A 15,680-nucleotide genomic window follows, 5' to 3' on the forward strand; every position below is an offset into this window, starting at 1 on the left:
TGCCCTTTGCTATGGCTATGGCTGGTGGCTCTTATGCTCTCCATAGCCTCTGACCCACGACGTTCTCTCCACTTCCGAGAGGGAAGATGAGATAGCTGTTCTAGCAGGGAACATTTTTTAAGGAACAAGTTATCATTCCAAAGACCTGCCGCTGCCTCTGAAGGGGGAAGGCTGCAAGGCACACCGCCTACCCACAGGCAGCTCACAAGAGCACAGATCTTGACCTGCTCTGGTAGAGGAGGAACAGGCTCAAGAACATCCTTAGGTTCCTGTTCTTTAAAGCTCTGCTGGGCTATTTGAGCTGCTGCCAGAGCCTAGCATAGAGGGAGGGAAGGAAGATCCCAGAACTGGAATACAGTCTTTGAAACTACTGAGGCTGGGTCACTTCAGATACTGACTTCCTAGTGATTCTTCATACGTGCAAGGCAAGATGTTGAGATAATTGGACCGGCACCACTCAAAAAGTTTTCAATGCTACTACCTACCAATGCCCTACAAATGTATCTTAATGAAAAAAATTACTTTCTCTTTCACTTCCCTCACCCTCAATCCTCAGTGTCTCACACGAAGTCTGAAGAACTGACTCTTCTGTACCATCTGCAGCTAATTCTTAGCAGATCATGACTGCAAGAATGCGTAGATGCAGCTTATTAGACTTCTGCCTGTAACTGTGGCTCAGCAGAGAGATGGCACCTCGTTACTTTTCACCCTCTGGCCATATTTTCCACCGTCCACTCCAGCAGTCCAAGTTCAACCAAGCTGTCATCATTAGCAGTCTCATGAATAGAAACAATCTTTCTAAGCTCAAGAACACATGATTTCCTGAACCATATCAGAGCAGGCACTCATCAAGAAAATAACCAAAAGCAAAAGCATTTTAAACAAACAAAAAAGAGCCACCCCAACACAGGAATCTATTATTATTTAGGTATGCAATAGCTTTTCCAGACAGTTTCTTTCTAGCCCCAAACGTGTGCATTTCCTCACAGTACGATGGTTCATGACCTCTATACAAACCTTCTATATGAAAAGTCACTGACGTGCCATGCAGAGAAGCAGGCACTTTAAGTCTGGTGGTAGAGTTGGGAGACCTCTAAGGCACGTGTGCTTTATGCTATACGATAATCTATTCAAGTAACAAGTCTTTGAACATTTGCAGTATGTCTACACGAAGACTAGTTAGACGTTAGCTGCCAATCCTTTTTAATGTATCTAATCCTGTTGTTCTCCAGGAAAACAAGGGCATGGGGTGGGGACGCCAACTGCCTTCAGTACCTGTATTACTGCAACCCCACCTTAGCCTCTCAGTACTTTCTTGCAAATAGACATCAGCACCCCTACAGATATTACATACATTTGAGTAGAGATTAAAACAGACTCTCCTCATTACAGCTTCTCCAGTTCAGAGCAGAGCAAGACTTTGGGAGACAAAATAAAGAACATGGCTTTCAGGCCCTGTCAGACATCTAAGCAACGTGACATTAGAGCCCATGCAGCCTGATTTTGGGAAGGAAGGATAGATAAATTGTCTTATTTGCCTCATGTGGCTTGTTTAAGTGAACTGGGGTGCAAACTATGAAATAAGTAGGCAAAGAAAGCAAGAAAAGGAGGCAGGGAAAGGTAAAGGTAGAAAGAAATATGAGGAGCCCAGGAAGGCAGGCAGACACGAGCCAATAGGGAAAGAAAGATCCTATATGAAGCTAACAAGAAAAAGCTTTGGGTTAGCTGAGTAAGCAAGCTAGACCTGACATCAAGCCCAGAAGGGAAGACCACACACAGCCTCAAAAGCTTAAGTATAAGACAAACTAGATAAAAAAAGATGACTAGAGAGGCACTTGAAAGGGAAGGTGCAAGCACAAAAAGGTACAAGAAACGAAGTACATGCCAACCCTTAGCACATACGCATTCATATCTGGAAACGGGACTCCAGATTTTGGCTCACCACTTGTTATTTGCCAGGTCATATTTATGGAAGAGATTCCACATCTGCAGGCAAAGGTAGCTTTCAGTGAGCCGTACGGGTTGATAGAGCTGGCAACTACAGCTAACGCTATGCATTAGCACCAGCATCTCCTGTGCACAGACCTATGTATACTTAGTACGGCTGGGACAGCCTAACTGCACCCTTCCTTCTTCTTTCAAGGAAAGAACAAAAAAAATCCAACAAAACAAAAGGAAAAAAAAAAAAAAAAAAAGAGAAAGAAAAAAAGAAAAGCCACAGAACTCATTTTTATCAGAACAAGCAAACCACACTGATCGAGTACCACTGGCCTCTAATATCCTTGCCTCAACTGCTCAGGAAACTGAAAGATGGGTCCTCAGTTAAATATATTTGTACAGCCTGAGATAACTTGTCATAGCTATGAAACTTTAATGAAATTGCTTAAGCCAGAATTTCTCTAGATGCCATTGTATACTACTGACTTTCTAGGTTTCAATTTGTCAAATATTCTGTAAAGTTATAAATGTATTTCCTCTGTGCTTTTAAGAACAGTACTACCAAAAAAATAGAGTTCACTTGATTGGGAAGGGAAAAGGTCCCATTACCTCCATAATTAGACGGAAAGCTACCTGACCGATTTTCCCCTCAGTAGGATGGGGTTAAGTATCTTCCCTTGCCTCGGTTGTGTTATGGAATTTCATCAACATGCAAGTGATACACAAACTTATAATGAATATCAAAAATCTTGCAGAGTAACACGTCACTGAACAACACAAAACATTCTCAATTGCTTAGTAAGTATCCTCAAAGTAGAATACACATGGAAGTAGCTGCTTAGATAGCACTTCTTTAAAGTTTTCTTCAGAAACACTAATTATGGTGTATCCATCGTTCAGGTGCTCAACTTATGTCTTTTTAATCACACTGTGTATTTAATTATCCATATCAAGTGTGGTGAGGAGAGGGAAGTTAGACTACCCTCTCTTGGTCCCACTTTCCATGGCAGCAGATTCTAATAGAGTATTTAAAGATTTAAATTACTAGCATCAAATCTTCCTGCTATTATCTTTAACAGACAAGCCAAGAGAGTGGAGTATACATCAGTACTTTGGATTTCAGGAAAATCTTAGACATATTTAACAGATCTTATGAATCACCCCTTTTTACATGACGCTGCAGTTTAAGATTTAGCTTGCCTTGAAGAAACTGAAAGATTTCTCTATTTTAACATGCTCAGAGTCCCTGGTTTGCATACTACCTAAGCCATGTTTCAAGTGGACTTTCCAAATGGATAAATTCAACTTTTAGGCTATAAACTTTGAAAGCCTGAAATACTCAAACAGCAAATACCGGCTCAGACACACCAAAGTGGCTATCCCATTCTACCTAAGAGACTCGGCTTGCTTACCAAACAGGTATGTGGCAAGCACAAAGGGAAAAAAGTTGTTATTCTTTTCCATTAGCTTAGGTACAGGATGAAGCATACATTTTAATTACCAAAACAAGAAGTAATGCATTTAAAGAAACAACCTCCATAAGCAGTTAGCATTCAATTGCCAATCCTAGTCAGAGAAAGAGGGAATAAGCATTTACAGTACAAACCACAGGAGGCAGATTTGACTGACTACAGCTGTCAAATGCAGACAAATCAAAATTGTGCTATGACTTCTGGCCTTCTATTAGGAAATACGGATGGATTTAACTTCAAACACTCCTCAGCGGTAGAGTTTGATAGTCTGAGGATGCAAATGCAAATTCACATTCTTATGAGTAAAAGCTGGACTGTTATAACACTCCAGTTCTAACTGCCAGATTTTTAGTATTTAAGGGTACCGTTGCTGTTTCATCACTTGCATCAACTATCCTTCCTATCTGTGAAGGATTAAAAATCAACAGGTCCTAAACTCTTCTGCTGGTGCCCTACAGTCTGATGCTTTGGAAGAACGCCCTCCCCACTCCTCCCAAAAAAGAAATAAAACCAAGAAAACAAAAAAGAAAATACACCTCAAAAACAACTGCACCATTGCTGTCAAACCAGACAGTTCACATGTAGAATATTGTTACCTCATGGCTAAGCTTAAAATGCTGTTCTTTTTAAAACGGGAGTTTAGCTGAAACAAGAGGTTGCTGAAGGCAAGCTACTCAAAGAATCAACCTGCTTTAGCTATGCTGTTCCACAAACTAAGTCCGTTTCTTCGGAGTTGGAGGGAGTTAACTTGCTACTTTTCTTAGCAAGTTAAACACATGATGCATTGTCATGTCAACAGAAGTCCTGCTGAACTACTACAGACTTAGTCACACATTCACAAGTTAAAAAAAAAAAAAAGCGGTGAGTAAGGTTACTTAAGAACCCATACGTGCTACTGCCCACTACTGCAGCAACAAACAAAAGGCCAAAGGTTGTTTCTCTCCTCTTCCTAGAACTAAAAAAAACCACAAAAAACCCACATAAAGCACTTGTATGCCTTTAGTGACCAACATCATGACCGACGATAATTAACGTTTCTGCCAACTACATTTTTCTCACAAGATCTCCCTGTTTAAGGTCTGTAGCTCGAGAACAATTTTCTTATCACAAAAGGAATATGACAGATGACATCAGATCACGCTGCCATAACTCAAAGATAGTAACTTTAAATATTGTTAGTAGCCTTATAAATACACTTACTTTTGCAATATGACTTCAAACATTGGTTTAAAGCAGACTAATTAAGCAGGTTCACACCACTAATCAACTTTTGCATGTTCGTAGACACTTTGGAAAATAAACAGTAATTACAGCATCATAGAAAGGGCCCCGAGACCAAACCTTTGATAGCTGTTCAAAACAATCCTAGAAATACATCATGGGAATTTAATTCCAACTGGATATATTTGAGCCAACTCATTTCCAGTTTAGCCATTAGCAACAAAAAAACCAAAAAAACCCAAACAAAAAAACATCATGTATGCGTGCAGAAGCATAAACATATGTGGCCTAATGCAAGTCTAATCAAAGGAACACAGAAACTGAAAAATACGAGCATTAAAGTAACACTATATTATGTAAACCTAAAGAAAATAGCAATTCATGCATTCATAAAAGAAAAGATACAAGTATAATCAACAACAACTCCTTTTTCTATGCCTTTGCTATTAAAATCCACTGTGATTATTCATGGTTCAGTCACATCAATACATCTAAAGAGAGTTTTCCACACTGCTTTACAGCTAAAGATACACGAAGGTAGCTACCACAAACTACAAACAGAAGAGTTTTAGGCTTAAAATCTGCGAACTTCATAACACACAAAGCACAAGGTATTAGTTTCTTCCATTCTTAAACCTACACATTTGGAAGGCCAAACTTACTGAAGTCCCATCTTCCTCCAAAACATACAACTGTCTTCTGAAAAGTACAAGACCACAGGTCTCTGAAACTACGCAAGTCATCCTAAAACATATTAAACTAGACCCTAGCTTTTCATCAAACGCACAGAAAAATTACTAACTCTGAATTACTGAAGACAAGTGCTTACCTTCAATCCTTTTTAAGGCCGACAGGCAAGTATCCCGGCTTGGAAATTCAAATGGATTATTACAGGTCCGAATGGTGTCACATTCGCATTTCCCGTTGATTATGTTACAACCTGTTATAAGGTTTTCATTGCATGGTTCAAATCCAAGAAGCTGATCATCATCCCAGTTTTCATCTAAAACAAACAAACAAACTCGCTCACTATTGGATTTCGGCTGCAGTATATAAATTCAGCTGCTTTGGAGTTCGGTGCAATTTACGTCAAGTTCAACATAGTGCTAAACAGAAGATAACAGATTAAAAAAAAAAAATAATGGATTAATCTGAACTGTGGGATTTGCCAAATAACATGTTTCGCAGCTGTTCTATTGCCCATTTTGCTACAGCTACTGGCACTGTTTACTTCCATCTGTATGAAAAACTATGATGTCTCAGGGAAATGCATAGCTATAGTACAAATGAGTGCTATTCTAACTGAAATAACTTTTACAGATACTTGAAGTTATATTTATCATGGAAGTGAGAATGTTGGACAGAATCTGCTGCCGTTATAGAAGTCAAAATTGAATCAGAAAGAGAGCATTTTTAAACCCGATTAAAAAATACATCACATAGAATTCACTCCACAGAGATACCTTTTTATTACAAAAATACTACAAGATGCCAGGCCTTTGATTCTGTAATATGACTAAACGTGAGTTTTCCAGCACCCCTGGATTACCATCCATACTCCAGGAGAATTGCTCAAGCACATCGTGCTCCCTGCTGTCAAGGGGCAGGGGGATAGTTGGGCCGGAACGAGTCTCTGCTCAAATAATTCTGCTCCTTTTGAATCAGTCCCTTCAAATGTGCGTAGCTCATAATCCCGCTGTACAACTGCCCATTTTCCTTTTAGGAGGCGGCTACACGCAACAAGATTTTTTTTCCCCCCCCTCCAGGAAGCGATAAATCCAGTCAATCCAGAATTCCACCAAGATTACCAGTCCTACAAAATCTCAGCTTCCTTAGGGCAAAGTGCACATACAGCAACACCCCACCGACCCAGAAGTTTAAGCAAGATACATGCTTTTTATGCAAGACTGAAGAAAATAAACTAGGCGTTAGGTATTCTTCGCTACAGAGTGCCAGATCATTTTCCAACCTTGCGTGTCTACCAAAACAAGTACTACACAAGAGTCACACAGATAGTCCACTGACTGCTAGTAATGACAAAAGGAACAAATATCTATTTTCAATCTTTACATCCTTATATTTCACAGCAGCTTTCACATTGTGCCTTCTAGTAGCTCACCCCAATTTTATATACTATCAACAAGCAAGTTTCCAATACAGACCCTGCCAAGTAACACTTCAAAAAAGTGAAGACATCTTCCAGCTACGAAGGGTGTGTTTTTCTGTTGTTGTTGGGGTTATCAGAAGCTGTCCTCCAGTATGGCAGGCCGCAGGCAGATATGAACTGTTTGTCGTTCAGTAGTATGACACTCAATAGAAGTCTAAAAACTGATGGTAAAAAACAGTATACACACACACACACTGAGGTTGACATGTAAGTACTGTCACTCAGAAACATGCAGAATATCCGCTAACCTGCAGTTTTTCCTGTTTTGGGGAAAAAACAATCAACACCCGGAAAGAGCTGTTTACCAGTTAAGTACCATACATGATCTACAGCAAGTGTCACAGCAGATTCTCACAGGTATGTTTCTCCCTGTACCACCAACTGCTTGCTTTCTGTTTTAAGTCGGCAAAGTACCCTGCTGACAAAAACCACTGAATAGACAACTAAGTCAATTTTAGACATGAAGAAGGGAACCTCCATGGGAGCCTCATGGATCTTCTACTCCATAAAAATAGCAAAGCAAGAGTAGTCATTAATCCCAGGAAGTAATTTGTCCTTTTTTTTTTCTTTTTTTTTTCTTTTTTTTTTTTTTTTTTAAGTTAAAGTTAACCTATCATCCCATACAGCAACTGTATCAATAAAAGTCAAAGGAAGTGTAGAAGTTCCTGAAGAGAAACTATTAACATTCTTTCAAGAGAAGATGTCACTTCATTAATGCTTGGGACACTTTCATCGTGAGGAGGCTATTCATGTGGGGGGGGAACCACAAAAAAAACCACAGGAGAATTTGGAGAACAATAATACATCCTGTTTTCGAGAAGCCGGAATACAGCCTGGACAATTTGTATTTTACAAATCGCAGCAGTAATCCACGTAATGACAAGAACAAAAGGGGCTATAGCTATGCTCCAAGATTTGGTGTTTCAAATTCTGTAACCGCAGGGACCACAGCTTCATCCAGATTGGTCTGTTTAATGGTCTTAAGAAAATGGTTTGAATTGCTCCTTGTTTCTGACACACAGGCTCTCCTCCCCTACCACTGTGTACAGGCCAGGAGCTTTGCCTGCCCCAGTGGCCGCGGGGCCCATGCGGCAGTGCACCTTGCCCCCGGCTCCTTCGAGCTGCTCTACCCACCAGCCTCCCGAGACCCGTACAGTGCAGACAGGTGGGGCACGCAGACAGCGATGACAGCACACTTTTGCTTTTCCAGCACACCAATTCAGAGCATCTGTGAGCTTTTGGCCTGTGGTATTTCAGCACTAGATCTTTTCAAGGCTGACAGAGAGATCAGCCGACTCCCTGCTGCTCACCCCACATAAGGTGGGACCCACCTGGCATGGAAAGCAGAGCCATCCCTTACTCACGACAGAATGCCTCGATGCAGATGCACCACACACTGTGGCACTACTCATAATATCATCTGACTTCCAGAATAGATTAATGTTTGATATCTCACCTGCCACCTCTCCTGACTTTTCAGATGGGAGCAGAAAAGGAGGTACACAGGAAGCGCATAGCTCAGTACTAGGTGCAACTGAAGTCTTCAGTGCCACACCCCTCAAAAATTTGCTCAGTAGCCATTAAGAGGATGGAAGAGAAGAGAAATCCCTCAGGAATACTTGCAGACTATATATCTAACATGCTGAATCTTGAAACAAGGTATTTTTCATCACTGTGCGTGAATACAAAAAAGTCACATTCAGACAGGAAGAATGCAAATCCAGTTCTAGCCTGGACATCTTTTACCAGCCTGCTTTTCACACAATTTCATTTAGAAACAAGATTTCCATCAATGAAGGAGCAAACATGTAACAAAAGCTTATTTCAGTATAGTAAATAAATGCAAAGTCTAGTGTGATCTTTCATGCAGACTTAAGACTCCTTTTCCTAGTTGATTTTGTCCTTTTATGAACAGAAGTTAAAGGCCCTGTTAAATGAATACTTGTTTACCACTTAGGGTAAACCCTCAGAAGTCACATCAGTATAGGCAGAACAAAATTCCTTGGAATCAAATGTACGACCACACAAAAGCACTCGCATGAGCTAAAGGGATGAACCCAGCGTCTCGCTTCGATTTAAAGCTTTAGTTACTTGATGCAAAGGCATCTAGTGCTCTGCTTGATGCAAATAAATGGTGGTCCACTACAGCATACTTGTTCCTTTTGAGGTCAGCAATATTTTAACTGATAATGGAAGTGTCTTGAACAAAGAAAGTCTAGGCTCTATGAAGCATATAACCTAGCCTCTATCACTCCCAAAACCATCATGTCCTGCAGACTATTCCAGAAAACATTTACACACCAGTGATTTGGAGACCTGGGACAGTCCATGAACAATTCCAGACTGTAGCACAAACATTTTTCTGCATGCTCTGTTTGACCTCCTCTGTGGATTCCTTTTCAGGAGAGTGCTCTTTCATGCATACCTCTCAGAAATCTGGATGATATGAAGGAAGAAACTGAGATATAATCATTTGTGAATGCTTTACTTCTCTGCAAGCAGGGTTGACAAAACCCAAATGTAAGAATCTAAGAGCCTCTCAAACCTCAGTATGTGCATCCTATCCACTAGCTGACCTCTAGAACACTTAAAAATACAAAAATCAAGTAGGTGTTTAACATTCTTAAGTTTTTAGAAACAATCCAGCTGAAGAGCAGCCCAAGCAAATTCTTAGTTTTCATCCAAATTGATCTTAGTTTAGCTGCAATTTCCACCATCTCATTGTGCTGGCATGATCAGGTAGGGGCAAAAAAAAGGGAAGGGCCACTCTTTTTAGCAGTCCTGAGTTGACATTAGACTGTTGTTATATAGCCACTCAACTACCTTTTGCACACACACCTAGAAGAGGTTCAAAAGCTCCCAGCAGGCCAGTAACTATAGCTTTAAAGTCACTCATTCAAATTATTTCTATCTACATGCAGCTCCCCACTCTTTCAAACTCATTCAGGCAAGTTCCCTTTTCAGACAATGAACTAGTTCTGCATGTACTCAGACCAAAGTTAAGTCTTGGACATAATACTTTTTTAAATTCTTCTAAGTGTGCTTTCATACCATAAGGAAGCCATGGGAGGGGAGGCATCATGTTAATTCCAACCTTTTTTCATTTTCTTCCATCACTCATATAATCACTTGCTTTCTGCAAAGCAAATGTTTCGGCTTGCTAACAATTCAAGTGCTGCTCTGGGTTGCTGAACTCCCAAGTCCTGTCATAGCATGCATCTAAAGTAGGGAAGAGGATTAAGGCATTAACAAGTTGAACAAGAGGTCCTTAAACAACAGGTCCAGTCTAGGAAACAGTCTGAGAAATATGTCTCTGGTAAGCAGCATTCCATCACTTCTTCCGTGCTAAGTCCTACATACCAGCACTCACAACACAGCACCACAGCACTGATGTGGTGTGATGCTCACGATTGAAGCAGGTATGTCTTCTTCACCTGAAGAGCTGCTTGTGTTTCCAGAAAAGCATGCAACTATGAGAAACTAACTTGGAGCCTTGTTTTTAAAGTACACAGTAGCTCACTATAGTTGCATTGATTGTCCCCACATGCAAAGAATCATCTCAAAACAGGTACAAGTTAAAAGTACAAGGAAAGACCTTTTCAGAGACTCATTCCCCGTTGCTTAAATTTTTGCTTTCCCTTCCTTCAAGTTCTCAATTCCTTCTTCCCGCCACAGAAACTTCTCTTTTGTGCCCCAACCCTTCTCTTCCTTTCTGGAAACATTTAATGAATATCAGCTATTGTTTGGAAAACCATATACTGTTCTCCTTCACTGTTTATAAGATAACACATCACCTCAAACTAGCAAGCAACACACTGGAATGGTCACTAAAGTATCACTGTTGAAAACTAGTATACAAGCATTGCACCCACAATAATCTTAAATTACAGTTCAGGGGTGGGGGGTAAACATAACTGGAGTGAATTGAGTGAACTCCCATAATTTACATTTAACTGCAGCATGTAAAAAGGCAGAAACAGCCGAGTAGAAGTGTGACAGACAGGTTCTCAGGATGCTGAAAGAGCAAAGAGACCATCAAATACATTACTGATCTGAAAGTGAAAAAGTCACATCTTACAGACTTTTGCATCCTTTTAAATCCTGCGTTTGAAGGAGGAGAGAGAACAGGTTTCACAGTGACACAGAAGTGATCCTTACTGAGACTGGTACTGCCCTCTGGGAAGGGGGGGAACCTTTCAGAACCCTCTCCTTTAAACCAGACCCAAGGTCTGAGCCCCGTCACTCTAGCACACTGGTATACACAACAGCATTTTCAAATCCGTGATATTCATTAAGATGGTATGAGACTCAAAGGATTCTACAGACTTTCTAAAATTAAAAAAGGAAATACTTCTTGCCAGTGGGCTTTGGCTTCTCTTTGAACAGGAAAAAAGAACGATGGAAAGGAAATTCATGTTTTGGAGGAGCTGAACAATAGAAATGACTAATCACCACTAAAGAATGCTTGAAACCCAGCCCCAGACCTTGAAAAGCAGCAGAAGGGAAGGCTAGCCTTGAAGTGAGTTTGAGCTCATGTACTGGCTGCAATCCTCTCCCCTCTCGCAACTTATTCCTTCAGTGAAGTCATGAATCGGGGACCAGAGCCGGCAGAAACTTTTATGGTGAGACACACACAGCTGAGAGTTTTATGATAAAGCAGTTTTTCCACCTTTTGGAAGGGTCCACTTTCCAAGATCAAATCTTCATGTGGAATGCACGTCAGTACAAAAGGGCTTTGCAGCCACCTGATAAAATTTCTAGTCAAAGCTAAAAAGCAAAACCATACCATAACATTTAGATACCTCAGGAACACCATACATGTAAGGCTTGTCTCAAATCTGACTGCCTGCTTTATCTTATTCAAACTAGAACGTGTATCTCAGGTGATCAAATCCCCAATACAGTGAGAAAGATTTTCACTGCAGTCGCTCTGTGTGTGTCTCAAGGCAGTTATTTCATACTAAGGAATGCAGAAAGTATTTAAACAAACCAGCTTTCCACTCAATTATCAGAAACTCCACAGAAGCCCTGAGGACAGCAAGGAGATAAATGGAAGCGTTAAGTGAAGCATGTGACGTGGACAACTATTTCAAGTTTTAAAGTTTTCCCTTGCCCATACTGTCTGCAATATTTCATTCTCCAGGTACCCCCCCCCCCCCCCTTCCCATCCCTTTCCCACCTCTTTCCTTTTTTCCTTTTTTGTCTTTTTTTTTGAGTGTTTTTTGGGGGGTTTGTTTGCTTGTTTTTTTAACACTTTCACTATTAGGGCTCCCCCCAACAAGACTGAACAGTATTTCCAATAGCCTTCTGCCCCAAAGATGGTCTGAAATGATAATTAATTAGTTTTGAAGTCTGACCCCTAGACATTTAAGGACCTGAAAAAAACACTTGCAAATAAGTTATTTTAATCTTATGACCAGAACCACATCTTGTTTGTAAATAGTTGACTGAAAATATTAGTGTCCCAGGGTTTAATTGGTCAGTCACAGCCTCTGCCAGTACTCCCCTGACTAGAATGAGCATGGACAGCAGCGTTTCAGCTGTCCTAGCAGCTTCTTCCTCTAGCTCTAGAAAACTCTTTAAAAAAAATTTGCTAAAGCCTCAGGAAAGGGCCAAACCTTCATACCCATTTTTGAAAGGAGGCTAAAATTCCAATTTTCCCCCCCCCCCAAGCTGCACACTGCACCCACACGCTGATTACATGCACGTAAATCAGCACACATCAGCTTCACTGCAAACAAGTAGCTGGCTAGCAGCTTGCTGAAGCTGCTCAGCAGAAGCAAAGCTGACAGGAGTAGGAAAAATTTTGCCTAAGACAAATTCTTGAACAGGGCTATGAATAAAGCAACCTACACCAAGAACAGTCCACACTATTAGAAGAAACACGATATCCTAAACCTTTTGCCACTTTCCCCCCCAAGTCATTAATGCAGCAACATTGACCACCAGAATTACAGGATGTTTCAGAGGGATTACACCCAATTTCTTACTCACAGAAGACTACAGGAAAAACTCTACACACCCCGAATTTAGAAATAGCATCAAGGCTTTTTTCTTTTTCTAAAACCTAACTTAGAGATAGACATCAACTTGAGTCTTTCTATTATCTAAGCAGCACATTTTATGTTAGCACATGTAATACCATTATCAGTATGACCCCAGCTTTTTATCAACAGCCCATCAGTGAGAGGAAGAAACACCTCCACATGCATACATCCAGCCTTTCTGAAAAAATTCCTGAACAGAGCACAACATAGGCTGTAGCAAAAACCTGCAGTTTAATTTGTTTCAAGGATAAGTGACCCAAGAGAATGGGCGCTCTCAGATTCAGAAGTGTTACACTTGCTAGATTTTTCACTAATAAAAAAACCAGAAACACCTGAAGCCTATCAGTATCAAGGAAGCTGGCTATATAAGGCTTAAAGTTTTGAAAAGGAGTAAGAACATGGGAATGGGTGCATGCCTGTGAGCCAGCACTTTTCCTCCTGTCGCAACCCTATGCTCTCCTGTTTGTTTTCTTATTGAAAGACTTACACACTCATGACCCACAAGGTGTTAACATGATTTGCAGATTCTGAAGTTAAGTACCCAGAACACCCAGTGAAAGCTGCTGAGGACTGAATATTGCCTCTGGTAAAGGTGTGAACTGCTTCCATTCATCCCAATACACTACTAAGGGCTTACTTCCTCCAAACATGGCCAAACTAGTCTGTTTAGACTAGAGCTCCCTCAGGGACCATCTTTTAATCTGTATGCTTATGTGGAATTTAATCTAGATAGCCTTTATACAAAGTTATCTTCACATCTTAGTTTATATTGGTAGGTTTCTCCACATATATAATCTTTCCATGTCAGTAGTAGTCATTTTCCAGGTTGCATGTATATATACATCAAAAGGCAGAGTTAAAATGTAATATTGTCAGACTATACAACTGGTGCCACGTGAAGTCTCAGGCAAAACCCTGAAATCACCATTTCCAAGCTTACGTTCTCTGTGGATTAAATGCATTCTTAAATGAAAGCAGTTTACAAGTCACAAGAGACATTTAATAGGTCACTTCTACAAAGTATTTAATCCATTAAAACAGAGAAACATTTGGTCCTGTCTGCAAGATGCTATAAACTTTATTCATTGAGATGAGGAATCCTTCAGGGGGGTGCAAAGAAAGGAGGGGAAAAGGAAGAGGCAGGCATTTTTGAACCATATTAATGGATGAATTATTGCATAATATGCCTGTCAGTCAAATGACATTTTGGTTGACTAAGTACTACACAATAAGTTAAATTACGCAAGTATTCTTGAATCAGCTAGAGGGTACTTAAAACAGCAAACGTGCCTAGAGGTGCAGAAATTACTATCTGACAAGTTTGAAGGTAGTTTTAAAAAAAAAGAAAAAAAAAAAACCAAAACAAAACACCTCTATAAGCAGCATGATTTTGGGGAACCTGATGAAATAACCATTTTCTACAGGGAAAAGTTCACATCAGCAAAGGATGCTTAACATACAGTCATACGAGATCAAATGGTTTAACAAAAAAAATAAAACAGGCTATTCCTCTTAACAGAGGTTAAGAGATTTAGCCATTCAGCCTATCTACAGTGAGATTTCTAGTTTTAAACTAACCGTGCCGATCCGCAACAGCAAAACCCTACCAATTCCTGCATCAATATCCCTCCTCATATCTGTTGGACTTTTCCATTTCATTTTTGTTGAAATATTGGAACCAAGTGATTTCTAAAAATCAAAACGTGATGCCCAGAAACAGGGAGGAAGCCATTTCCAAGTCAAATAAGCACCTGATCTAATTCAAATTCCATGCCACACTCAACGTTACACGTTGTTACTGACGTTGAGATTTCGGCATAGACAAAAGTCAGAGTAGAAACAGCTTATAAATTATCCCACCTGTGCTTAAGAAGTCAGTGTGTGCCTAGTAAGTGTTTTCTGGAGGGTGGGGGAAGGGGACTGTTAAATATAGCCAAGACTAGCATACCAGAAGCTGAACACTCACCATCAAAGAGTTACTTCTCATTCCAGTTTCACAAGTTCAGTAATTTTGGTGATAATTTTCTTTTTGACACCATCAATAATGTTTCCATTTTTCCCATTGTTGACAGTCTTCAAACCAAGTATTTTGACTGTCTTCATGCCAACAATCATTTGGTGCACCACATAATACTGATTAAGTCCCCAACTAGATCATCAGTTCTAACACTTGATGTTGGTGGGGGTAGTTCTCTGTACACACGTGGACATTAGAACTATTTGGACATTTCCCCAGCCATTCACTACGTAACAGAGTAAGAAAAAAAAAAAACAAACAAAAAGTTAAGAAATCTGGGCAGCACTGTTCCAGTCAAACAAATATAAACAACCAGATTACCCACATGCAACTTCTAAATCACTTGAACTTCAGTAACTCGTACTCAAAGCAAAATACTACCTGATCTTTAGGGGTCTGGAGCGCATCACAAGCAAGAAGCCAAGCATGTTGCATAGAAGTCTGTCTGGAGACAAAGCATCATGTTCTAGTCTTTGGGTCCACTGATCAATTAGATACAGAGCACAGGACCAAAACCAACTGAAAACAAGGTTCTGTAGCTAGTATCCTTGGGAGAAGTTACAAGCAGCAGCACTACTTGTAGTAAAAATACTAGCAAGTCTGTAAGCAAGTTGTTCTTACTTCAGAAAAGAACTCTATTAGCACATGTAAACCAAGGCCCCCCCCCCCCCAAAGCTTAGCTCTCTTCCTCCCAATTTTGAAAAAAGCTAAGTTTTCAAAATTTCATTTCTTCTCATCAGCTCCAGTTTCACTGCACTGTGGTTACATACAATATACTGCGCCCTTACATATCATACTCTATTACAGGTTTCTAGGGG

General features: G+C 40.3%; 1 protein-coding gene across 1 annotated transcript in view; it reads right to left on the reverse strand.

The window, feature by feature from the left end:
- Window positions 1-13,495, reverse strand: part of CRIM1 (cysteine rich transmembrane BMP regulator 1) — a 196,084-nt gene extending 182,589 nt beyond the window's left edge. Inside the window, exons 1-2 of the mRNA XM_009283827.1 lie at window positions 13,387-13,495; window positions 5,461-5,634 (exon numbers count right to left, since the gene is read on the reverse strand). Coding sequence (XP_009282102.1) covers window positions 5,461-5,634; window positions 13,387-13,495 — 283 coding nt within the window. The remainder of the gene's footprint in view (window positions 1-5,460; window positions 5,635-13,386) is intronic.
- Between the last annotated feature and the right edge of the window lie 2,185 nt (window positions 13,496-15,680).

Source organism: Aptenodytes forsteri, unplaced genomic scaffold (assembly GCF_000699145.1).
Source record: "Aptenodytes forsteri isolate BGI_AS27 unplaced genomic scaffold, ASM69914v1 Scaffold309, whole genome shotgun sequence".
In the NCBI taxonomy this organism is placed as follows: Eukaryota; Metazoa; Chordata; class Aves; order Sphenisciformes; family Spheniscidae; genus Aptenodytes; species Aptenodytes forsteri.